The sequence below is a fragment of the Eptesicus fuscus genome, chromosome 11, assembly GCF_027574615.1.
Source record: "Eptesicus fuscus isolate TK198812 chromosome 11, DD_ASM_mEF_20220401, whole genome shotgun sequence".
NCBI lineage: Eukaryota > Metazoa > Chordata > Mammalia > Chiroptera > Vespertilionidae > Eptesicus > Eptesicus fuscus.
Window position 1 is genome coordinate 64,774,463 of NC_072483.1, and position 25,950 is coordinate 64,800,412.

General features: G+C 40.6%; 2 protein-coding genes across 17 annotated transcripts in view; one reads left to right on the forward strand and one right to left on the reverse strand.

Moving 5' to 3' along the window:
• The window catches only part of FBXO36 (F-box protein 36), a 54,585-nt gene extending 32,471 nt beyond the window's left edge, over positions 1-22,114 (reverse strand). The window contains exons 1-2 of the mRNA XM_008145072.3: positions 21,922-22,114; positions 21,136-21,252 (exon numbers count right to left, since the gene is read on the reverse strand). Coding sequence (XP_008143294.2) covers positions 21,136-21,231 — 96 coding nt within the window. The 5' untranslated portion in view covers positions 21,232-21,252; positions 21,922-22,114. The remainder of the gene's footprint in view (positions 1-21,135; positions 21,253-21,921) is intronic.
• TRIP12 (thyroid hormone receptor interactor 12) overlaps positions 20,839-25,950 on the forward strand; it is a 136,664-nt gene continuing 131,552 nt past the window's right edge. For 6 of the 16 annotated variants that reach the window (XM_028150798.2, XM_028150802.2, XM_028150800.2 and 3 more), the window contains exon 1: positions 21,738-21,865. The gene's annotated coding sequence lies outside the window, so the exon portion shown is untranslated. Of the gene's footprint in view, positions 20,857-21,737; positions 21,866-22,185; positions 22,202-25,950 lie in introns of those variants that run through there. The other 10 variants (XM_028150809.2, XM_008145073.3, XM_028150813.2 and 7 more) reach the window with 4 other exon arrangements.

The following is a 25,950-nucleotide window of genomic DNA, read 5'->3' on the forward strand; positions in this document are numbered from 1 at the left end:
GAAATTTAGTATTTTAATAATCATATTAAATACATTTAAAAATTAAAACTTCAATTCAGCCACATCCTCTGATTTTACAGCAGACAAGGGGCTAAAAAGGGGGCTAAATAATGGCTGCCTGATGCTTTTCTTTTTTGAAATACTAAGTAGGGGCAGATGCTGGGGAAATCTATGTGATAAAAATGAAGGGATTCTCATGCAGTGTTATGAAGATGGCCATAAAAGAGAAAAAATACTAAACTCCTCAAAAGGCTGAAAACATTGCAGGCTTCAGGCTATTTCCAGTCAAACTGGCAGGCAATCCTTCAAATGAGAAAAAAAGGGGTGGGGATAAGTTAAATATTTTGGAATGTTAAAATTGGGAAATACTATAGTACACAGGTCTATAAATAAATAGATTATAATTAGCCTTACCTCTTCAAGGTACTCCACAATTTTATTTCCATTTTGCTGCTATGAATTGTATAAATGCAATTTCTTTGTAAATAAATTGAGCTTTTTGCAACAAAAATATTAAAATAAAACAAAGTAATAATACATGACCTGAGATTGGGGTGGGGACATAGACTGCAAGGAGTTACCCTGGGGTAGCAGCCCATCTTTAAAAACTTAAAATATCAGTGACATTAACCAGTTCGTATACTAGGTACATAAATAAATATCTTGCTAGATCTCTTAATAATTACTGTGAATATATCCTATATAATAAAAGGGTAATATGCAAATTGACCCTAACCGCAGAACGACCAGAATGACTGCTGGACCAGTCACTATGAGGTGCACTGACCACCCCTTGGGTCTTTTCCCCGGCCGGCAGGCTCCGATTGCCTGATGGATGGCCATCCGTGATGGGAGCGGGCCCAACAACCTCTCTGTCCCTTTGCCTGACCGTCAGGCACCCATCACCCAATGGTGAACGGGGAACTGGGGGTGGGTGGTGGCGGGGGGGCGGCCAGCTGCAGCCAGCTGGGGAAGATGTCCCTGATCACAGGCCAGGCCTAGGGACCATACCCATGCACGAATTTCATGTGCCAGGCCTCTAGTTTCTAAATAAAAAATAGAAACCAGGAGTCCTAAATTACTGGTTTACTCTGAAACCATATATTTCCTTTGCCCACCCCAACTCCTCAGGTCAATAAAAGTAAAATGAAAAAATTGAAATATATCACCCACTAAGGTGATCATTTAAGTTCCAATTATTTTTCCATTCAAAAAAGTTTAACTATGGCTGGTGCTCAGTGGTTAGTGCATCAGCCCATGGACTGAAGGGTCTCTATTCGATTCCTTGTAAAGGGTACGTACCTGGGTTGCAGGTTCGATACCCAGTTTGGTCCAGGTGTGTGCGGGAGGCAACCAATCCATGTGTCTCTCACATCACCTGTTCACTCTCTTGCTCTCTCCCCCTCAATTCCACTCTCTAAAAATCAATGGAAAAAATATCCTTGGGTTAGGATTAACAAAACAAAAAGTTAAAAAATCTGCCAAGTAGGATGTCTCCACCTACTGTGGACTACCACTGAAAGGTGAGTCAGTTTTCCTGAGTGTGTTTCATGTATTTGACTTTCAACAACAATGGCCACACCTTTTCCTGAACAGTAAGCAGGCAAAATTCCTCACATTACTTTCTTAATCCTGTTAATTTTTTAAAGAGAATATTTAAAATGTTAGAAAGGCTTTACAGTTTTTAATAACAATGATAAAGTTGATAGTAAACAGTTCAAATAATGATAAAAGAGCCTGGGGAGAAAGTAAAAAAAATAAACAAACAAAAACACACCAAATCTAAAATTTCATTTTTAGTCATTAAAGAGTATTTTTACAGATGTTCTTCAAACATTTCTCAGTCTCTCTATATATTTATAAATTGATTTATGTGTCTGTACATATGTGTGTACACTTTCTAGTTTTACATGAATGGGATAATAAACATGCTCATTTGTAATCTCTTCTTTCATTCTATGTCATAGACATCTATTCCTGTGATGTCTAAATATAGCATCATCATTTTGGTGGCTTCACAGTGCTCCTTTATACAGAGGTATACATAATTTACCTAACCACATTCTATTGAAGGACTTTTAGTTTCTCCACCCTCCTTTTTGGTTATATAAACAAAGCTGTGACGAATATTATTTATGTGTCTTTTCAAATTTGTGTAATTATCTCCTGGGGTAAAATTCCTGACTTGGGATGCCAGGGTAAAGGATGACCATATTACTTGATGGTGTTGCTGAACTGTCTTTGGGAAGCATACTGGTTAGGATTGGACAGAATTTGGTCATGTGGCTACACCTAGCTACAGGGGAGACTGAGAAATGTAGGTCTTTTTTTGTTTGTTTTGTGTGTTTTTCTGGGATGCCCATATATATGTTCAGCTAAAAGTCAGGTAACCTTTCACTAAAGATAAAGGGAAATCAATATTGGGGGCAATTAATGTTTCTATGAAGGATGCACTAATTTACACTCTTGTCAACATCACACAAGAGGAGCCATTTTCCATACCTTTACCAACATTGTTCCATCAGATTATTCCCACTGCACATGCTTTTCATTACTGACAAGGAAAAATATTTAACCCATCCTCAAATAATCTGTGTCGTTTATGGCACTAATATCAGTGATATATACTTTTCTCCCCCAAAAGTAAAAAGAAGATGCAAACATGGAGACACAAGTGTTCCTCTGCTTTCACTTGTGCTTCAGTGTTAAAACTCAGTTCTTTGCTGATGTCTCTTGTCTCCCTAGGTAATCTTATCCATAGCTTTAAATGCTGCCAAGTGAGTAAAAATCTTTATTTTTCACTTCTGATCTCCAGAGTCCTAGTAAATTATCCAGCAGACTATGCACACCTAACTGGGTAATTTACCAGGACCTTAAATTCAACTACAAAAAGTTGATTTCATCATCATCTCTCACAAACTTACCTCTTCCTCTGCCTACATTCCTTATCTTGGTGGCACTAGTTGAGTCATTCTAGACTCTTACCTCTCTTTCATTACAAAACATTGGCTTGGTGACCAAATTCTAATTAAATTTACTTTCTCAACAACTCTTGACATTGTCTTCCTTGCCACTGTGCTCTTGAAGATCATGATAAAATCTTATAAGAGGCTCTCTATCTCCACTCTATCTTCAAAATGGCAGTCAACGGCCTCTTAACAAAATGTTACTATGAATGTGATCTTTCCCCCCGACTTAAAGTCCATTAAAGTTCTCCATGGCCGAAATCCTTGGGGTGGCATACAAAGACCTCCAGACAGTGGCCCTCATTCACCTCTTCTTCAGCATCCTCATGCCAGGCCCATTACTACATCTCACATTTTAACATATCATTTCTGATTTCACAACTGTAGTATAATAATTCAGTGACTTTGCTAAAATGGATGCCCACTGCCTAGAATTCTTCCTACTATCCACTTCACTTCCTAGAAATTACTTACTCTATTTTTTAAAGATTCAGATCCTATAGTCACATCCTAAAGAAAACTCATTCTGAGACATGAGTCACTCCCTCTGTGGGCCACTTCCTTACTGGGTGTCATTTTTAGCGCTTACTTTTAAAATAATATAGCAGTTAGAATTAATATTTATTAATCCCATAAATATTTCCTTAATTCTCACTGCATGCTAAGCATTGTGCTAAGAGGTGTATTCACAAACATGTATGAGCTGAACATAGACCTTAAGTTTTTGTAGCCTTTAGTCTATACATCTTACATTAGTAAAGGCTAATTTCCACCTACCATCTTGTTTGCTAGATAAGAAATGCTCTCTTCCCCATCAATATCAATGAGATGCTAAGAAACTAATGTTGCTTTGTTGGTGTTCATGCCAAGAAATATTCTCTTTGATGTCTTGTCACTTATTCAAATGTTCATTTAAATTTTGCTTGTGTGATGCCATACTTATGGCTGTCACTATCCAGAATCATTTGAATGTTTACAATGAAACAATCTGGGGTAACCTTTATTTGACCTATTATTTCTCAAGCTTTTTTTTTCTTCTCAAACTTACCCCTGAAAAAGGTCAGGTTAAGGGAATTCTGGCCAATGAAGGTAGATCTGAGAACAGGATGAATGACTAAGCCAAGACTGGGGAAAGAGTGTTCCAGGTGGAGGGGTAGAATAAGTAGACTGAAGGACAGAGGTGACATTATTCAAGTTCAAGAGAGGATGCCTGTGTGAGGATAGGCCCCACATAATCAAGGTTGCAGAGGCTTAGCTCACAGCATACCTTAAATGCAGCAGAGCACTGAGACCTGACTGAACCCGCTGGATCATACACGGTCCATGGAAGTACAATTTTAAGGCCTCTGTTACCTGCCTGTACTTCCCTTCTCCCTCCTGGGGCTGCACTGCAAAAGTTCTACTCTTGTTTTACTTCCTGTTCATATTCCCAATTCCCAGTTTGCTGTTTCACTCTCTATCCCAGGAATAGTCTTAAGGAAAGAGAAGATAGAAGAAAATCCAGGTACACTGCATTTTGGACCAAAAGAAATCCACATTAGGGAGAAACTCGTGATTTAGAGCAAGAGTGAATTCAAGATCGATCAAAATGTCTTGAGTGTATTATTCAGAGCTCCTGGTCTCAAGAGACAGACTCATCCCGAGTATTTTATTAAGAAAGCAGTAGTGTTGGGTGTATAATTTGGAAAGACTGTTGTAGGTGGCCTCAGGCATAACAGGGGTGCAAAGGGACAGCACCAGATTATCAGCTCTTAGTCTTTCCTCCTGTTTCCACTCTTCTGCCCTTGGCCTCATTATCTTCTATTGCAGATGTATGTTCCTTTTGCAGTGGGAACTGGCAGCTGGAAATTCTAGGCCTAATCACCCAGCTTGAGGGCCCACCAAAAAATGAGAAACTCTCTTTGAGGGTGAAAAATCCCAGGTAATGATTGTATTGGTCTAGTGTGTCAACTACCCACACATATCCTGGCCTGGAGGCAGGGGGATTCATGATTGGACAGACCTGGCTCACATGCTCATCCTTGTGACTGCTCCCCAGTGGCGTGCAGGTGAAAGGAGTGGGGGGGGGGGGGGGGGGGGGCAAAGGTTGAAATGAATTCTGGGCAGAAAAAAGATTGTCAATTTGGTTGTAACAGAGACTTTGTGTGACAGTATTAGGAGACAAGTTAGGAGAGGGAAAAGGGGCCAGATTGTGTTGATTAATATCCCAGTGAAATGGAGCACCAAATATCCTGAGTCTATGTATGTATATGTGTACAGCTGATTCTCATTATTCATGTGATTAGGTTCTAAAAAAAGTCTCCGCCAATGCTGAATTATCCAATACCCAATCACTGCCTTCGGGGAAACACAGAGGTAGGTTCCTGCCAGCCTCTGGTCACATTTTCATCAACTGACCAATACATAACCTTGCTTTATATGTTTCATTTTAAAGATACTTCATCATTCAGTATATATTGATTCATTAACATTGAACTCATAGCCAACAGCAGTATGACTCAAGCCTGAATTAAGCTAACACATGTATTTTCTCCATAAGGCACATAGCAGCCTTCTTGTACTTAGGACTGTAGACAGCACTTTAGCACTATGCGTGGAGGCCATTTTAAACAGCGAAACCACCAACAAAAAGCACAAAAATGAGAAAATATGGCTCTAAATAGACCACAAAAAGGACACTTGTTTTCAGATGAGAGCTAAACTAAGAAGGCAAATGGTGGCCTTGTTCCACATCAGCTGGGGACATTCCAGGGGGTGGACTTAATCTTTTTTCTGCTCTGCAGATGTCCAGGAATGACTGGGAAAACACCAGGAGTATATTGATTTTGGGGTTCCAAATAAATTTTAGTGAGCAGGCAAATTTACAGGCATGGAATCTGTGGGTAATTAGGATCGATTGTATTGTCTCCCCTCAGAATTTTGGAAGATTCACCTATAGGCAGTGGTGGGCAGGAAGGAGGACTCAAGATGTGAAGACCAACTGGGAGACACGGCAAGACCACAGGTAAGGGGCAATGAGGGAGCAAAGGGGAGGGAGAGAAGGATGAACATGACTTTAAAGGAAGGGGGGACAAGACTTGATTTCCAACTGGACATGAAGGGAGGAAAAGGGCAAAGTCAAAGAGACGGAGGAGTCAGCAGCTTGAGCCCAGAAAAGTGAAGAACCGAGTTTGAAAGGGAATCTGACTTTAAGCCTTTAAGTTTAAGGAGTAAGATGATGGATTCTGAGGTAAGTCTTTTGTCCTGTCAGATGCTGTGTGTTCTTCACTCCGATATTTTTTTTTTAAAGGAATACATTTTAACCGACTTAAAAATAAGTACTATTCTAGTAGTAAATCTGTCCAATCCCAATCAGTCAACCAACCTCATCAATAACAATAAACACACATAGCACTTACTATACACCAGGCATTGTTCTAGGTTGCTTATATTTATTAGCTCATTTATTTCTGACAACCTGTGAGGTATCATTATTAGACCCATTTTTTTAAGATGGGAAAACTAAGGCAGAGGAATAACTTGCCTATGTGGTCCAACAACCAGTAAATAGTGGGGTCTGCTAATAGAATCCATGCATTTAATTAATTACCATGTTACTGGTAGTATTGGTTATGACCTATTTACAAACTCTCTTTTTACCACACTGCTATCTTCCTGCCTCCTCTCTGCCCCCTCCATACAATTTGTGGCTTTGCCAATATTGCTGACTTTTTCTCATCTAAAATAGAACAGTAATAAACCATATTCATCCTCATTTATTTCAATTATATTTCTCCTAAAAAAAAAAAAAATCAATGATCTTTAGCGAAACCTTGTTATAAGTAATAGTTCACAAATCCTTAAATCTTTAGTTTCTTTTCTGAATAAAACTCATAATTTTCTTATACTTAAAAAACACACACACCAGTTTTACTGCTATCAGAAATTTAGTTTTCTTCTTTTATATTTAAAATTAGAGGCCTGGTGCACAAAATTTGTGCACGGGGCTGGGGGGAGGTGTCCCTCAGCCCAGCCTGCACCCTCTCCAATCTGGGACCCCTCGAGAGATGTCCAACTGCCCTCTCACAATCCAGGACTGCTGGCTCCCAACTGCTCGCCTGCCTGCCTGCCTGATTGCCTGTAACCGCTTCTGCCTGCCAGGCTGATCACCCCCTAACCACTCCCCTGCCAGCCTGATCGACACCTAACGCTCCCCTGCCGGCCCAATTGCCCCTAACTGCCCTCCCCTGCCGACCTGGTCACCCCTAACTGCCCTCCCCTGCAGGCCTGGTCGCCCCCAACTGCCCTCCTCTGCTGGCCCGGTCACCCCTAACTGCCCTCCCCTGCTGGCCTGATCGCCCCCAAATGCCCTCCCCTGCTGGCCATCTTGTGTCCATATGGGGGCGGCCATCTTGTGTGTTGGAGTGATGGTCAATTTGCATATTACCTCTTTATTATATAGGATAGTTAACATGGTCTAGAGTTTTAGGTACTAATAAAATAATTCTTTTTGCCTTAAACAACTCATTTAATAACCTCATGTTTAAAGAAGTGATACTATCTTTCTAGTTTGGATACTGTAATAAATATCTATAAAACAACTGGAAAGTCATAAATAAAACTGTTAAATAAATGCAAGTATTTTAATGTGACATGTAAACTTGCCTAGAACATTTACATGAATTCTTCTTTGTTTGAGAACTATATTTTTGTTTTTCTTTGATTCCTCAAACATGACTGGTTTCTTCTAGTGTGGAGAATATGGGAGAGGCAGGCAGTCTTTAAGAAAGGTGGGAACATTTTAATTTAGTGAACACATTTTTTGTATTAGGTGCCTTTTTTCTTTTTCTAACTTATTTTTATTGATTTCAGAGGAAGGGAGAGGGAGAAAGAGATAGAAACATTAATGATGATAGAGAATCATTGATTAGCTGCCTCTGGAACGGATAGAGCTGCAACCCAGGCATATGCCCTGACCAGGAATCGAACCGTGACCTTCTGGTTCACAGATCTACGCTAAACCACTGAGCCATGCTGGCCGGGCTAGGTGTGCCTTTTTTCCACACACATAACCTCATGCAGTCTTTACAAGCAGATCTGGGGAGATGGTCACATCCACAGTTTGTCCAGGTCTAAACATACAGCCATGGTAGCCAGCAAAGTTGCCAATGGGCCATGGCTCTTGAACGCATCACATATCTACTCCTGTTTGCTTGTTTTGTCTTATAATATTAGCCACCATGATTTATGAACTCAAACACTTTTAAACACTTTTAACCTTGTCTTTCACACCCTTATTTATATTGGAGGCTGAACTTCAAACTGCCTGTATGACCCACAGCTCCCTTCACTGGGCCTGACCTTCCTTGAACCCATTTTGTTCTGCATTTGACATCTGGCCTGCCATCCCAGCCACTGCTGATTCTACCAGGGTGGCCCTCTGACTTGCACCAATTAGGGTGTTTCCAGTTTTAGGTGATGGAAAACCCTGTCAACCTGGTTGGAGTGAAAGAAAAGAACCTTATTGGCATGCATAGCCGTAGGCCCAGTTGGCCCCAGCAGCAGCACACTATGCCACAAAGATCTGATCTCTCTTTACCTCTGTGTTGGCAGGTTGTCCCTGGTGGTGACAAGCTTACAGCTCCCTGGTAGAGACAAGATGGCTGCTTATAGTTTACATCACTGTAAGTCTGGGGTAAAGGGAATGCTCCATTCTCAACAGTTTCAGCATCTAATTGGTTTGGATTGGGTTCTTCAAATCACAGTGGCCATTGGTCATCACATGGCCTGTGTATGTATTCACATTTCCATCTTCTTATAAAGATTCCAGTAACTGGATTAGGGGGCCCACTTACTCCAGTATGCTATCATCTTAATAATATCTGCAGTAACCCTGTTTCTAAATAAGGCCACAATCTGAGCTACTGGGGGTTAGAACTTAAACAACATTTTTGGGGGAAGGCATAGTTCAACTCGTAACACATACCTACATGAGTTGTATAGACAATTTCTTCACAAATCAGATACACTCCTAACCATTATGGCAGAATTACTCCAAATGCACAAACCTTACACAAAAGGCACGTGACACTGCAGTAAGTACCTATGATGAAGACATGTTCCCTGTGTTTATGAAATATTCTTAGTTATGTTATTCATAAAGCAGTCTTTGGGTTACTAACTTCAAAAAGTAAAAAAAAAAAAAAGTAAAAAAAAATCAGTATTTAAAGGTAATATTGAGGAATAATTTTTATTTCATTTATTTTAAAATATTTTTTAGTTGCTGCTTTAATAAGGTCTACTACTTGGGAAAAATAAAACTGATACAGTAAGCAAAATACAAAAGCACTAAAAATACATCCAGCACTATAACGGTCTCTTAGCTCCTTTTTTAAAAAGGGGAAAAGCATTTTAGACAGAGGTAAGACTTAGTCTTTTTAATTTTATTTATTTATTTTTATTGAATTTATTGGGGTGACATTGGTTAATAAAATTATACAGGTTTCAAGTATACAATTCTATGATACATCATCTGTATATTGCATTGTGTGTCCACCACCCAAAGTCAAACCTTCTCTGTCACCATATGTTTGACACTTAGCTGCTTTAAGAGTGTCTTGTGTGGCGGTTTGGGAAGGCTCCGATGGCCATGTCTTTAAGGAAGAGAGAATCTTGAGTAACTGCAGGAAGTAATGACCATGAGGAAGAGAGCTGTGGAGGAGCTGGAGGCAGTCACCGAGACGGTTTGGCCCAAAGGGAATGCATAAACAAGTTTTGTCCTGTTGAATGCCAAACTCTCCCTTAAAAAGAAATGCCAGAGACCTTTTAATAGTTTTAGAGAGGAGACTCATTTTGGAACTTACCAGAATAAAAATGTAAGGTAGGGAAGAATTGTCAATAATTTGTATATTTACTTTATAAAATCCTTAAAACATTATTAGGAGGTAAAAAGTATTATGGACATTCTTTAAATAAGAAACAAGATCATTTCACTTGTGCATCTCCTCTCCACAGAAACTTCTTCCACTCCCTCGTGTCTTCCACATTGCTATACCCAGAGTCTGTTCTGTCCCACAGCTCCAATTATGTCATTCTCCCCAAAAGTCTGCTGTGGATCCCTATTACCTTGAACAGTAGTTTTCAAACTTTTAGTTTTTCATTGCAGAATCCTTTTATGAAGGGAAATCTGTATAGATTTTATCTGTATCTATTTATGTGTATCTGTATCAATTTATATTTATCTATTTTTTTGAAGACAGACTTTTTATAAGTTCAGAATAATAATATTTAATTATTATCAAGTTGACCAGAGCAAAGAAACTATTCTAATAGAGACCTTTGAAATTAGGCAGTGAAATATAGATGAAAATGAATATTAGTGTTATTCAACATTAGTAGTCAATATCTGCATTTTATTATAATAAAAAGAAAACCCTGATCCATGCAGATAGTCATAAATCTGTTGACATTTTATCCAGACTTATCCTTTAAAAATGCAAACCTGATTACCACATTTCATTAACTCTAAAGTGCCATCAACTGTAAGTTATTTTATGAATAGCACAGAAAGAAAAAAAATGCTAGTTAAATTTGATTCTGGGGATAAGATGTAAAAAAAGTGTACCTCACAATCGTTGGAATTTAGTATTCCAGCCACTTCATCCTCTTAAAAATCAATGGCTCTGGTTCTCTCAGTATCAGGACAAAGCTCCCAATTATGTTCTAAGAAGCCTGCTTGGCCTCACTACCCTGATCTCTGCACTCCAGATGCACAGGCCTTCTTTCCAGTCGCCCAATCTTCCAGATGGCAGATCAAGCCTCAGTTCCTCTGGAGAGCCTTCCTCGACCTCCCCGACCAGGCCACATCCTCGAGCACTTGTGTGTTTCTCCTTGACAGCACTTAACATGGTTGACGTCTCCTTTGGTTCACATCTTAGTTCAGCTTAAGTGCTTATTTGCTCAGCATCCAGCTCCATGAGGGCAGAGAACATGTGCTTTTGCTCCCTTCTGTATCCTTAGTGTTGGGCACAGCACTCAGTAGCATCCATTAGTAGAAAGCACTCAAACATTTGTTGAGTAAATTAAAATCATTTTGTTGCCAATTTTAGGATACTCTTCAATTCAGAGGATCCAGGAGATCCAAACATGTGAGAGTAGTTAATTAAGACTTTAATTTTAGAGTTGAATTACCAATATCTACCAAATTCTGTGTTCTTATCACAAATACCAAGTTCAGACAAAAAAACACTTAAAATTGCTTACTGTGTGTTAACCCTCTAGCTTGATGTTATCATCACAAGGTGGTCAATGTGTTTTGGGGGGAACTCTCAGGTGCCATGATCTGTGCTGAGATGGTGCATCTGAGCTTCTCCTGATCTTCAGGCTTTCTCTATCTGACTGTACCTGCCTTGTACAGACACGAATCCAAACAGGGTTGATCATAGCTCAGCCTTCCCAAACAATGACACATTTGTGAGAAAGTCTACTATATTCACAGTGATGACAGATGCTTTCCTCTGTGGCCTGCACCAAAACATGTTCATCTAGATTTTAGAAGCACAAGTTAAGACGTTAAAATTTGTGAAGGTGTAGGTATTTCCTTTGTGTTACAACTTCTAAGTTAGCGAAAAATATTCCCAAAGAGAAGATTTGAATAAAATGCTTGTGGAACCTCACTGTTCCATTTATTTGTAAAACCAAAGGGTAATTTGAAAACCACTGACTGACTGGATCAAGTCTTAATTCTTGATTTACACTTCCTGATCTGCTCCTGGCTGCTCCTCAGGTGTACAGACACCAAGCTTTACTAGTACATCCTGCAGTAGTATATGATTTATCACTCACCCCCAGAACAAGCGCTGGGCTCACACATCCTTGGCTCACATGACTGTCCTTAGCTCTTCGTCTTCATCTCAGCTCACATCTAGGCCTCATGAAGTCTTCTTGGACCTGAGCAGGATACCTTCCGATGCTCTCACCGATGGCTCAGAGCTCCACTGTCCAATCCCCTTGCTGCAGTCTTTGTTGTCGGCATGGTCCAGGACTTGGTGAGCAAACACTTCAGGAAGCCCTTTCTCTCTCAGCATTGTCAACCTGGATGGTTTCAGTTTTTGCCAGTGGAAAAAAAATGTGCATCTTGTGGCTTAAACTATATTTCCTTGATCACTAGTAAGGTGAATCATCTTTTCATATGCTTATTAGTCATGTGTATTTCTTTCTTTTTTTTTTTTTGGTTAAGCCTCACCTGAGGATATTTTTTCCATTGACTTTTTTTTTTTTAAGAGACAGTTGAAGTGAGGGATGAGGGGGGGACAGAGAAAGAGAGAGAGAGAGAGGAGGGAGGGAGAGGGAGAGAGAGAGGGAGAGAGAGAGGTGAGAGCGACACATTGATTAGTTGCATACTGCACGTGCCTTGACCAAGGCCGGGGAACAAACCTGCAAAGTAGGTACCTGCCCTTGACCAGGAATCGAATCTGCGACCCTTTGGTGTGCCAGCTGATGCTCTATCACTGAGCCACACCCGCCAGGGCTGTCATATGTATTTCTTCAGTAACTATTCATAGTCTTTGCTTATTTTTCTATGAGGCTATTTACCTTATTACTTTATATATTAACTAGGGGCCCACTGTATGAATTCGTGCACTTTGAAAGGAATTGTGGGCCGCTAGGCTGCAGTGAGCACAGGGGCGGGTCTCGGCCCATCCTCCATGCCTCCACTTGGCCCCTCCTGCCGCAGCCCCCAGTCCTCTGTCTGCTGGCAGCCCCGCTCCCGCCGCTGCCACTGCTTCCACGCACTGATGGCCCTGGCAGTGGGTGCGAGTGGTGGCTCCAGCACCAGCAGCAGGTGCAAGCGGGGCTAGTGCCGGTAGTAGGTGCGAGTGCCGGGTGGGACTATGGTGCACGGAAGCAAAGAGGCACACCCTGATGACAGTGAACGGCACCCCACCTTGGTCTGGCGCCCCTCTCACCTGCTCCACCATCCTGCCATGGCCGACACCTGCCATGTTCCGCGCATGCCCCCTGGTGGTCAGTGCATGTCATAGCGACTGGTTGTTCGGTTGTTCTGCTGTTCGTTCTATTTGCATATTAGGGTTTTATATATATAGATAACTTTTTAATACAGAGTATATAATGCTTTGCCTAGTAAATATGTGGTTAACATTTTCTCTCAGGTAATTTATTAAATGTGTTTTAAGTATAATTTATGAAACAAAATTTTATTTAAATGTACATGGGTTCCAGATTCAGAGTCTTGCATAGAATCTACCTCCAGATTAAAACAATATTCTTTATTTCTTATGGCACTTCCTTCTGTGTATACAGCACTTAGTTATTCAATCCATACGAAACTTTTCAATATATAGTATGAGAGAGAGAGAGATTTAGGTAATTTTTAAAATTTTGTGACAATTTTGATTGTGAACTATCACCATAATTATTGAGTGGATCTATATTTCCTCATTGACTTGAAATGTCAAACGGGCATTTTAGATAAGACTCAAAGGAGGGAGAGGATTTGGATATAGGGAGACTAATAATAAGTGACCCAGATGATTGGGCCCAAGTGTACAGTGACAGAATGGGAAAGTGGTGGGCATTATTTAAGGTATGATGAGCATGGTAGTGGTCCTGGAGTCAAGATATTTGATCTGAATAAGTATTCAGAGAAAAATTACAAATTTAAATTTTAATATTTAACTAAATGATCATTTTTTGTTTTTGTTTTTTAAATCAACTTCACTATCCATCCATAATAGAAACTTTTAGCAAACTTGAAGTAAAAGGAAATGTTGTTAAATGTGATTTTTATAAACATACAGCAAATATTATACTTTATGGCAAAATGTGAAAAGCCTTCCTCATAAGTCCAGGAATAAGAAAAGAATGCCTTGCATCATTTCTTTTCAATATTTTAGTGATAATCTTAGCCAATGAAAAAAGGCAAGGGTAAAGAAGACATGAGGATTAGGAAGGAAGAAATATGTGTCATTATTCAGAGGTGACATGAATATATCCAAAAATATAAAAGAATTATAATTATTAGAATTAGCAACTGACTTTTGGCAAGATCACTAGATCTTGATAAAAGTTCTAGATAAAAGGATATTTACCAGAAACAAAAATCAACTGTTTTTGTTATTAGTTACAAACAGAAAATAAAACTTTAAAAAGGAATTTAATTTAAAATAGAACAAAGAGGTCAAACACCTAGAAATCTAACAAATATATGTAAGATTTCTACACTATGAGAAATCATTGAGCAAAATTAAAGAATAACTAAAAAATTCTAAAAGTAAGTATATACTATATTTGTGGATTAGAAACTTGATAATAAAGATGTTATTTGACCACAAATGGATCTACACCTTTCATTACAATCCCAATCAAAACATCACTAGGTATTCTTGTGGAAATATAAGCTGACTGTAAAAATAAATAAAATAACATTGTTGTGAGATGACTAACAGCTACTACAAACATTTTCATTGAAATGTGAAGTTTGACTAATTTGTCATTGGAAGAAGACAATGCAATATAAATCCTTAAACCAGGCGTCCTCAAACTACGGCGCGCGGGCCACATGCGGGTGTTTTTGCCGTTTTGTTTTTTTACTTCAAAATAAGATATGTGCAGTGTGCATAGGAATTTTTTCATAGTTTTTTTTTTTTTTAACTATAGTCTGGCCCTCCAACGGTCTGAGGGACAGTGAACTGGCCCCCTGTTTAAAAAGTATGAGGACCCCTGCCTTAAACATTTCTCAGTATTTGCTGCCATATACCAGGCACACTACTGGGTATTTTGCAAAGAGCACTGCACAGAATCTGTTTCTGAGACGCTCAGAGAAAAATGGGTTCTGTAGTCACATGCCTGTGAAAAACCCCATGCTACAATCTCCTCTTGGAGATTTCATATTGCGCAATAGGATTTTAAAGGCTCTGAAAAATTCTGGAAGAAGCAAATAGAATTGTGTTTAATCTTGGATTTTCTAAACTTATTTGATCATGAAACATCTCTTAGAGAAACATTGGTTTAGAGTGTTTTTTAAAATATTTTAAAAGTATGTTTATTGATGAGAGTGAGCGAGCGAGCACTCATGTGCCCAGACTGGGGATTGAACCTGCAACCCTTTTGGTGTAAGGGATGATACTTCAATGAGTTGAGCCACCTGGCCAGGGCTAGAGTGCTTTTTTATATACATTTGGTTTTCACCAAATCTGTGAAGTGGCCAAGGGTTGAACTGTTCATTTTAGAGATGAAGAAATAGAACCTCTGGCAGGTGGAGATTTACACCAGGCCATGCATCTAGCTGGTAATTCAGAATCTTTAATGCAAATGAAATTTTCTTTAAAAAAAAAATCAAAAAAAAAAAAAAAATCCAGGGCTTTCTCCCAGGTAAAACACTCCTTTCATGTGAAATAGCATTTTAGAGATGGAATATACCTTAGTGATCTCTTGGACTAGTAACCTTATTATGTTGATGAGGCAACTGGGCCCAGACAAATTAAGTGCCTTGCCCCAGGTCAAGAGCTTGCAGACTAGCAGGAGGACTAAAAGGATCCATGACTCAGTGACTCCCAATTAAGTGCTCTACTGCCCCATATAATTAGGAGGTAAATCTGTGTCAATGCAGGGTGAACCCAAATTAACTGCCTAGATTGAATGGGTGCTGAATGAATGGTTTACCTGGAAATAGATGATACTAGAGCTATGTGGAGTCGTCGTGTAATTTTGAAATGGGACTTAAGAGCCACTTGATGACTAGTTGATAAAATGGTAAAGTACAGACTATTGTTACTTTTAAGAGTTTAATCACATTATTTGTATTTTACCCCTCTCCTCCAAAAAGTGCCACATGCCACTTGAAAAATTTAAAAGGAATTGAAATTTTGGATTAAAAAAAATTTTTTTAACAACTCTAATGGGGCACATCCTGGAGAGTCACAGATTGGGAATTATTTTTCTGAAGTGTGTCAGGTATGAGGAATAGAAGAGTAATGAAGAGGGATAAACACCTGGCCAAACCTGTAGGGCAGGGAAGGGTGTTTACAGCAGGTGCTGCTGTCAGAAAGAGCAGCAGGGAAAACCAAAACCTTCCTTGAGCAGGGGGGGGTTGAAAGTTCTAAAATGCAGTGAAGAAGGGGAAACCCTATCTTTTAATGATAGAGGGAAAAACAAGGGGCTGGGGGAGAAAGACAGGTGAAAAAGCGTAGGGTAAGTCAAGCCATAAAAAATGGAAGGGTAAAATACATGAAAGCAAGTATAGTATTCTGGTGACTTGGGGCTTTAAAAGAAGCAGGTGTGCTATGGCTGGTGGCCATTGGGCAGAATGGGTGAGGTAGCTTTAAAGTCTGAGGTAGCTCTTAAGTCTGCAGAAACATTCATTTCCAACAGAGGGAGGGTTCCATTAGAGACAAGGAAAGAGTAAGTTTTATTTTCTCCATGTATTTGACTCTGAGGACCTTATGTGGGGGACAGGCCCACAACAGAGCATAATTTAGGGTTTCCTGGGTTCCCTGGGAAAACACCATCACATTAACAAATTGACTGCATCCCACCCAGCTCTCAAAATCTGCAGTCTGGTGTCTACTTAGTATGATTTCAATTTACTTGAGACATTCTGTTCTCTAAGCTTTATTGGAGGGCAAATAAATCTATTCAGTATACTACCTTTGCCTTGTTTTACACTCCACATCTTTTCGTAGCTCATTAGTATTATCTTACAACCAACAAGGCAAGAGAAGGCGATCCTTTAGTTTCTCAAAAATAATTATTACCTACATTAAAAATGAAAAAAGCAAAAATGAAAGGTCAGAAGTTTCTAGACACTAACATCTCCTTAAAATTTCCCAAGTAACCAATAACTCATTTTGCACCCCCTCTAAATTTGTAGAATTAGAATTATTTACACCCCAACTACCCTCCCCCCCAAAACAAAACCACAGCAGGATATCTGGTGACAAATTATTAATGCTACCCATCATTTAATGTGGGAGGTGGTGCTGGTGAAACTTTTGCACAAAGTAGGGCAACCTGTCTGAGTAAAAGTTAACCATTTTAACTTTTTATTGCTTTTCTCTGATTATAAAAATAAATGCTCACTGTGGAAAAATTCAGATCTTTCAGAAATATGCAATGAAGAAAGTGAAAGCAATCCCTAAGAGTGAATCACTCCAGCTTTTCCCTCTAACATTTATTTTAAACAAAATAAAACTGTAGTTGTTTTTTAAACAGGATCATATGATGTTTAATCCAGCAACTTGCTTTTCTTGGTTATAATTTTACTTGTTTGACTGAATAATCAGAGATCCATCACATCACTTTAAAAGGTTGCATATTTTTCTGTAGAAAAGATGTTTTTACAATTATTTTACTTTGGTGAACATTCTTGCTCACATATCCTTGTACACATATGAAAGCATTTTTGGATATAAAATCCTAGAAATGGATTTTCTGGGTCAACATGTCCAGGTAATAACATTTTCATTAGACTGTTCTTAAATTTTAAATCTTTAAAATTGGTCAGTGGCTTGAAATGGCAAATGACTTTGTTGCAAAGTCTCTCAAACAACAGTCACCAAGTCCAGTTTTCTTTAATTCCCTTTTCAGGAGTCACTGAGATAACAGTTTGTTGTCACAGGCTCACATTCAACCTCAGTTTGTCAGTGTTACAACTCTAAAGCATGCCAAAAATATTTTGGGGGAGTGAGCTTTTGGATTTTTTTTCAGATGACATTAGCTTCAGGTATGTTTTTAAAGTTTTGAGTAGGCTTTAGAAAGATAGATAAAATAAGACTAATCTACTATCCAATTCTTTCTTCTTTTAGCTGCTGCAGAGAACATGATGTTGCTCTTGGGACAACCACCTGGGTTACTAGCTGCAGGAGGCCACATCTGACAATTCTCATCTACTTAGGGTATGGGTACTATTTCTAGCAGTTTTCAGTATTTGTCACATTAAAACCTAAGCCACTAACTCTGATTACACTTCCATTTTGAGAGCACAAAGAAGACAGACTTTCAAGAGCAAAAAACTTATAATAGGAACCTCCTGGACCACCCACTCTAAAATGATTTTTGCTTCCTCTGGACTCACAGATTTTAAAATGGCTGTGCTATTCACGAACTTGGCAATTTTCCTTTGGACTTAAAAAAAAAAAAAGATACAAAAGTTAATCTGTTTAAGTGTTTATATAAATCAAATGACTAACTATATTATCCCCACTGTATTATAACCTTCATGAGAGGAGGTCCTTTGTTTAGTTCACTGATGTTTCTCAGTATCTAGAACAGTACCTAGCCTATATATAAAAGGTGTTTAATACATATGTGTTGAATGATTAATAAATTCTTGGAAGGCAGGAATCTTCTTATATTTTTGCATCCCCCATAGTAAATGCCAAGTTGCTGATAAAAATTAAGGAAAGACTCTTCATCCAGGAACACAACTTAAGAATTTCTTAAGAAGCTAAGTGTGTAATATCCCTGGCCTAAATGAAATTCAAGATTCTTCCCAGCCTTAACTTTTATGAAGTACTAGTTTAAAAAAAAAATCCAAATATATATCTGGTTTTATATATATATATATATATATATATATATATACACATACATATATATACACACACATACATATATATACATACACATACATATATATATATATATATATATATATATAAACTAGAGTAAGAATAATTGGATCTTTGATTTAGAAAGCAGTGCACTGATTTTTTTAAACCTTCAGATCATCATTATAAAGATCAGATTTGACCTCAAGTTGCATTCTATAAAGTCCCTTGTTAAAAACAAAACAAAACAGAACCCAAACAAAAACATGGCATCAAGTTGTTAACTGGGAATGCCTCTGTAAGCCTTAAAAAAGTTTTAAATGTTACTGTGTAAGCAAGAAGGCAAAGGAAATATTTGTGTACAGTTTATATTCTACACTTTGCCAATGGTGGTATGCCTTCAAATCCATGTCATATGTGCAACTATTTGGATTTAAAGCCAATAAAAATAGAAGCAGTAAAAGATGTATGAAAAAGGGAATCTAAGTGAAAGAAGTATCCATCTACACCTAGTGCATATTTTGGATAAAACACAACATTTGGGGGAATAAAGGCAGAAAAAAAGGGGGATGAAAAATGTACAAGAGTAAGTTTTAGAAATTTACACCAGAAAATAGTCCATCTTATAAAACACATTTTAATTCTAGTCTTTTAGAATTTATTTATGTCAGACTACCTCTTAGTGGATGTTTGGTTTCCTGTGTCGAGACTTAGAAAAATTACTTTGCGGTTAGAAAATAGCATATTCTCAAGACAGTTGTCTAAAAAAACTTGTTTTGGCTTACTATTTTTTACAACGAATTTTACTTTATAAAGACAGTGAATTAATCAGATTTGAGGTTAACTCTCACTGGTAGAACTGTAGTAAATATATTCAATTTGCTTAAAAAAGAAAATGGATCATCCCTGAAAAGAATTTTATATATAAGCACTCACAGAAAGAATAGGGCCTAAAATAAATGAGAAAGAAAAAAGTTTAAGAATACTGGGGTGGGGAGGGACAGATTTCATAAAACAGAGTAAAGGAAGAAATGGGCCCAAATTAGAGGAGAAAGCAAAGTCTGAAGAACATCAACAACAGAAGCATTCTTAGGGAAAACTAATGTCAGGACCACTCCTATGGTTCATTTCCTAAAACAAAACGGTAGACAAGTATTCAACTTGCTGAGGCTTACAATGTTAGAGTATAGTACACTTGTAATACCAGACCACTGAGGAAAAGAATTACTCAAAAAAAAATTTTAAGAGGACATATTATGGGAAAGACAATAAAATAAAAATTAGAACATTCTTAAGGCAGATTAAAATAAAAAATGAAGTAGGAATAGGGTAAGAAGATATTATTGGTTCCAATCACTCATGTTAGAAAGATAAGAACTGTTAGGATCATATATCTTAAAGCGAATGGAAAATAGTCATTCTTAAAAACTGCACAAAAAAGTAAATTTCAAAAATTAAGAAATTCCAATTACATGTGTAAAAATTCCTAAAAAAGATTTAACTAAAAATTTAACTTTGGCAGGCTGTCATCACGTGGGAATATTAATATTATGCCTGAAATATTTATAAATTCTAGATTAAAAAAGCAAAATATGTATTACTAATATTTTAAAAGGTACTTTTGAAGCTATAAAAAAAAAACACATTCTCTGCCTAATTTATTTAAGGGCTCATGGAAAAACTGATGAAATACTCACTATCTACACCCAAACAAATACAGAGTTCTAAATTTCATTTTATAGGAATACCATCTATTATAGTGCAAGGTGCGGGAATATCTATCTCGGGGACAGGCGTAAGCTCAGCCAGGAATCAGAAACGTGTGGAGTGGGGAGGCCCAGTTCAAGTCCTTCATTTCATGGGCATAATCAGTCACCCAGAAGCCACCTTCAGTAGCTCAAGGAGACATAAAAACAGGCCGAGGGTTACTTTACTACAGCGATAATATAATCCTGGGTCTTATTGTTGTGGAGCAGATGTCATTATGGGTGGGGCTGACGCGCGGAGCCGCGGAAACATTTTTGTACCACCCCCTGCACGTTCAATGGAATAGTAAGGCTCCCAAAAGGTAAGGGCAGCGCTCGTCAGGATCAGTTCCTACCAGAAATAAGGAAGTTACGATGGGACCGTGGTACACGTAAAGACCACAAGGAGATTTTTAAAAAATCCCCCAGGATTAAGTGCTACCCGGGGAAAGAGATCGTCCCCTTTCCCCCTCCCCTGCCGGCTCCTCCTTGGGACACTTGGATGAGTCTTTCTTTCCCTCCTTCCCACGCTGAGGTGAGGCGGCACGCAAAGCCCGGGACGCCTGTTTTTCTCTTCGCGCGGAGAGAACTCTACGGGTAGGAACCCTCGGTCGCAGGAAGGGAGAGGGCGGCGCTGTGGGGAGGCAAAGAAAGCTCGCCTGGGACGAGCTGGGCCGGGATTGGGAAGGGACCGGCGGGCCGCCGGGCCGACAGAGGAGGCCGAGGTGACGAGGGAAATCTGCCGGCTGGGAGCTGGGACCGGGCGCTTCCGGCGGGCCCCAGCCACTCTCGGCCCAGCGCGGCGGGCGTTCCGGCCTCCACCGGCGCGGGCAGGTAGTTAGTCAGTCGAGAGGGTAAACCGCGGTTCGCACTTGCCTGGGATCGGGTGATCAACATCTGGTAGTAGTCTTTGCTCGGCGCTGGGCCTTGTCCTACAATTTCGAACAGAGTCTCCGGCAGCCACGACGCCATCTTGGGACGCCACCGTCGTCGCTAGGACAACCAGGAAGAGGCGGGGTTTAGTTGGGGTCATGAGGCCAAAGCCCTACTTTAAATCGAAATCTTCTTTTGAGCTGGCAGGGGGTTTGTAACTTGAGGTGATGTTCCCTTTTCCAAGGGTCTCCAGGCACTCTGACCGGTGAACTTTCCACCTCGGGCCTCCGGTGACCCGAAAGGGAATTAGTTCCTGCTACCACGGAGGGGCGGGGGTGACCCCGGCGGAGGGATATCGAGTGAAGCTTCACATTTCCCTTCCTGGTCCCTCGAAGGGATCGGGAGGAGACCGCAGGCCGCTGGGAAGTTGATCCGGGCGTTAGGGTAGGGAGGGGCGATGTGATGGGCCGCGAGTAGGGAGCGGGGCCGGTCCCGCGGACCAGCCCGTCAGCGCAGTCGGAGGGCAAAGTAGTTCCCTGAGGGTGTTGGAACGGGCGGGGAGGGAGGCGGCGCAGGCGGAGGCGCACGCCGCCGCGGTGCTGCGGCTCAGCTGATAATTGAAGGGACCCGAGGAGCCGCCACCGCCGCTGCCGCTGTCTGGGGGGGTGGGGGAGCGAGTGGAAGTTACTGCCGCGCCACCGAGTCCGGACCGGAGACTTTGGGGCCCAACTAGGTAACTGGGGCGCAGTTGCGAGCGGTGGGGTCAGGCCTGGGGGGAGGGGGATGTACCGAGGGGCTGGGGGGAGGTGACGGTGGGGAGGAGCTGGAACAGAAAGTCCCAGGAAGCCCGGTTGTGTCATCGCCGCGAATCGGCCCCCGCTCGGCCTGCTCCTGGCGGCGGCAGGGCCGCGGAAGGACCGGGCTGGGGGGGTTGACTGGCGAGGCGCTCGAGGGAGACCGCGGCCGGAGGAACCTGGACTGGGCGGGAGCTGGGGGGGGGGGGCGGCGGCGGTCGCTGGGTTCCCCCCTCCAGTACCCCGCAATGACGAGGGCCCTTGACGGAACCGGGGTGAGGCGTGCGGTTGTTGGAGCCCGGAGGGGGTCGGGGGGCCGGAAGTGGGCTTTGGAGCTTGGAGGGCGTCTAGGAAGAGAGAAAGTGGGGGGCCGGAAGTGCAGGTGGGGGGTGTGAAGACCGTGAGGGTTCCCCGGAAATGGGATGGGGGCCCGGAAACCGGGAGAGAGGAGGCTCCAGGGCCAGGGACGTCCCGGAAATGGAAACTAGGGAGCAGCTCGAGTGACAACAGTTGTGGCAAGCGAGGGTCAGAGGAGGGAAAGGCCCGAGTGACTTTAGACCGCAGTAAGGGGGTTGCTGCCAAGGGGGACGGTTGAGGGCGGGCGAGGACGTAGACGGGGTCTGCGCTGGGCAGTTTAGTCGTGGGAAGTTGAAGCTGAGGGAGGTTGACGACGAGACGGGCCTGGGCATGCGGGGGGGGGAGGTGGGGGGGAGGGGGGGCGGGCATGAAAAGAGGCCCCGAAACTTGCCTGAGAGGAGTGGAGCATCCTTGTAAAAAGACCAGTATGGGAATTGAGGGGAGGGGGTCCAGGGTTTGGGGGGGGGGGGCGGGGAGAGGGACCAATTGTCACTATTCGTATTAGCATTCAGAGCGACTCAGGCGATTAATTTATTTATATATGGGTTACATAAAACGTATTATAACGTTTGTCCATTCAGTTCACCTCTTTCTCCTCCGCCCCTCTCTACAGCGAGAGGGTTTCTAGCTCAGAAACAAGTTAGAGGGGAGTTCAAGTAACGAAGGTTGTAAAACCCCAAATCTGGCCTCCGGGTCGCTCCCTTCCTCTGAATAAGGGAAAACCTAAATTTCTTGGAGAAACTAATGACGATTTAAAAACGCACGCCAATCGGGGGAAGATGAGGTAGACATTGAAACCCCTGCGGAGGGGCGGGAGGGAGTCGGGTACCCCTGTGTGGTGAGGGGGGACGGAAGGGGCTGCTCCTAAACCTTCCCAGATTTGTTTGCGATAAGGCCGTTTTGTCTGGCGGAGGTTTAGCTTAAGCAGCGTGCCTGGCGGTGGGTGCAGTTTAATTGCCTCGTTAGTTAATTGGAGGAGGGACTGTATCAGTGTGTAAACATCCGTGTGTGCTTGGTGGTGGTGGGGGGGGGGGGGGGGACGTTTAATAAGCAGTGAATCGTCCTGAGTGGACTTCCAGTTGCGCCCCTGGTGTCTGTCTCCCTAGTTGGCGTTCCTGATTCCGCCTGGGCTGCCAAATCACCCGATCCCCGGGCTTTACTCTGTTTTGTAGGCCCTTTAGTGGTGCCTGTAACTTTCAAGTCCTTTCCAGTCTCTTTAGATATTTTTCACATTTCATTTTTTAAAGACCTGTTGAGGCACAGAATCTCCTCTCTAAAAAGAAAAACAAAAAATGTATACGGGATAGAAAGTTGAAAGAGCTATTGACTGGGGTGAAAAACCGAGTCTTGGAACAAAGGTCCTAGTTGTTAGAGAAAAAGGCAAGAGGCCTATATATGAGGCCTGTGTGTCGCATGTACACCGGGGATAGGGGCTTGGAGAAGGGACACAGGGTTGAGGAGTGGAATTATCAGAGGTTTAGAGACAATAAATTACAAAGGGTGTTAGTGAATCTTATTTATTTTAATATTTATATCATGCAAGGAGATTAATTTTAAGTGTGAATGTTGAAATAAACAGTTTCTAATTTTTTTTGAAACCCCCTGCTCTGTATGCAGCCCCAGGAATATTGAATTAATGTGGCTTTTATATCTGTGAGATTGTTTAGGGAGTTTTTTTATTTTATTTTATGCTTAAGAGAGCATATTGACATGATTGGGGTTTGTGGGCTTTTTCCATAGCTGCCTTTCTATGAATGTGCCAGTATCTATAAGAATTAAATAACTGTAATTAAGATTATCATTTTTTCCATTTGCTCCCCAGTTTTTCAGGAGTTTGAGTGGCTAATCTGCTCAGCTGACATTTACTATTTAGTTTGTGTCCATAAACAGACTTTTTATTTTAGTTTTTCATTTACTTTCTAAAAGTTTTAAAATACTTTTGACAGAGTTCTAGAAGGTGCTAAATTAAAATAATTATATTTTTTAATGGGATGCTAGGCCAGGGTAAAATCAATGTTTTCTCCCAAAGTAAATTTGAAGTAATGTTTACCATTCCCTTCTAATTTTTAGATTACTGGATTTATGTTATCTCCATAAGGTTTTATTACCCTATTTTAAAGACATCATCCTAACAGAGACACATACTGGTTTAGGAATTCATACCTTAACAGTAGGTACTTGTGTGACCTTGAGCTATTCACTTACCTTATCTGGTCTACAGTACTTTATCTGTAAAACAGGGTACCTTGCTGGGTGGTTGTGAGACTCAGTGAATATAATGGCTGTGAAAAACGACAAACAGTTAAATAAGTGTAAGATATTATTTTAAGAAAATTACATTAGCTATTTTGAGGTCATTAAGAAAAACAATAGTTTCTGCCCTGGCCAGTGTGGTTCAGTTGTTTGGCATATCCTCCTGTACACCAAAAGGTGTCAGGGTCAACCCCCATTCAGGAGCCCCCTCTTTCCCCTGCCTCTCCTTGTCTACAAAATCAATAGAAAATGAAAAGAGTAAAAGTTTCTTATCAGTGGTTGGGTTTCTTGGGGGAGGTTGATGGTAGTTTGAAGATAAGAAGTTACAGCACTTTATAATTTTAAATTGCTGCTAAATTGATGGTGGAACTTGTACCCAGTTTCTATCAAAATAATTTTCATTTTGCATCAACATGCTAGGTAATTTATCACCATACAGCCTACCATATAAATTTGTTAACTCTATTTAGAAAAATTTCAGACAAATTTCTTTACATTTTTGTTGTTATTTTTTTGTGTCGGAATTTTTATTTTTCTTTCTTAATCCCTTCATCATTTTCAACCTGCTCCCCAAATCCCCCCTCTGACAGCTGTCAGTTTCTGTTTTGTTTGTTAGTTTATTTTGTTCATTAGATTCACATATAAGTGAAATCATATGGTACTTGTCTTTCTCTGACTGGTATATTTTACTTAGCATAGTACTCTCCAGGGCAATCCATGGTGTCAGAAAAGGTAAGATTTCCCTTTTTTCTGGCAGAGTAGTAGTCCATTGTGTAAATGTACCACAGCTTTTTTTATTTACTCATCTTTCTACTGAGGGGTACTTGGGCTGCTTCCAAATCTTGGTTATTGTAATGCTGCAATGTCTATGTATTTTGAATTAGTGGTTTGGGTTTCTCTGGATACACTCTCAGAAGTGGAATTGCTGGGTCATAAGGCAGTTTTTAAGTTTTTGAGGTAACTCCATGCTGCTTTCCACAGTGGTTACACCAGTCTGCATTACCACCAACTGCACTAGAGTTCCATGTTCTCCACATCCTCACCAGCACTTGTCATTTTTTACATTTTAATTATTGACAAAATATGTACCTACTCTTGGTTTGTGGCTCTTCTGAAACTTTCTAATAGAGACTACAATTAAGGAACATTTCTAAATCTCAATCTTTTTTTTTTATAGAGTGTCTAGGGAGGTTTTGTATTTTTGTTTTAATTTTAAATGGATGGGTGGGAATCTTTTTGAGCAAATGTGATAACAATTGCTTTTATTTTTTCTTCTGTTTGCTGATGTAATTAGATGGACTCAAGTTTAAAATGTGACCAGCTTGTTGCTTCTCACCTTCGCTCAAGCTCTTGCTACTGCCAGCCTGACCTGCACTTTTCCCTCATTTAAATTATTTCAGGTTCATTTCAACTC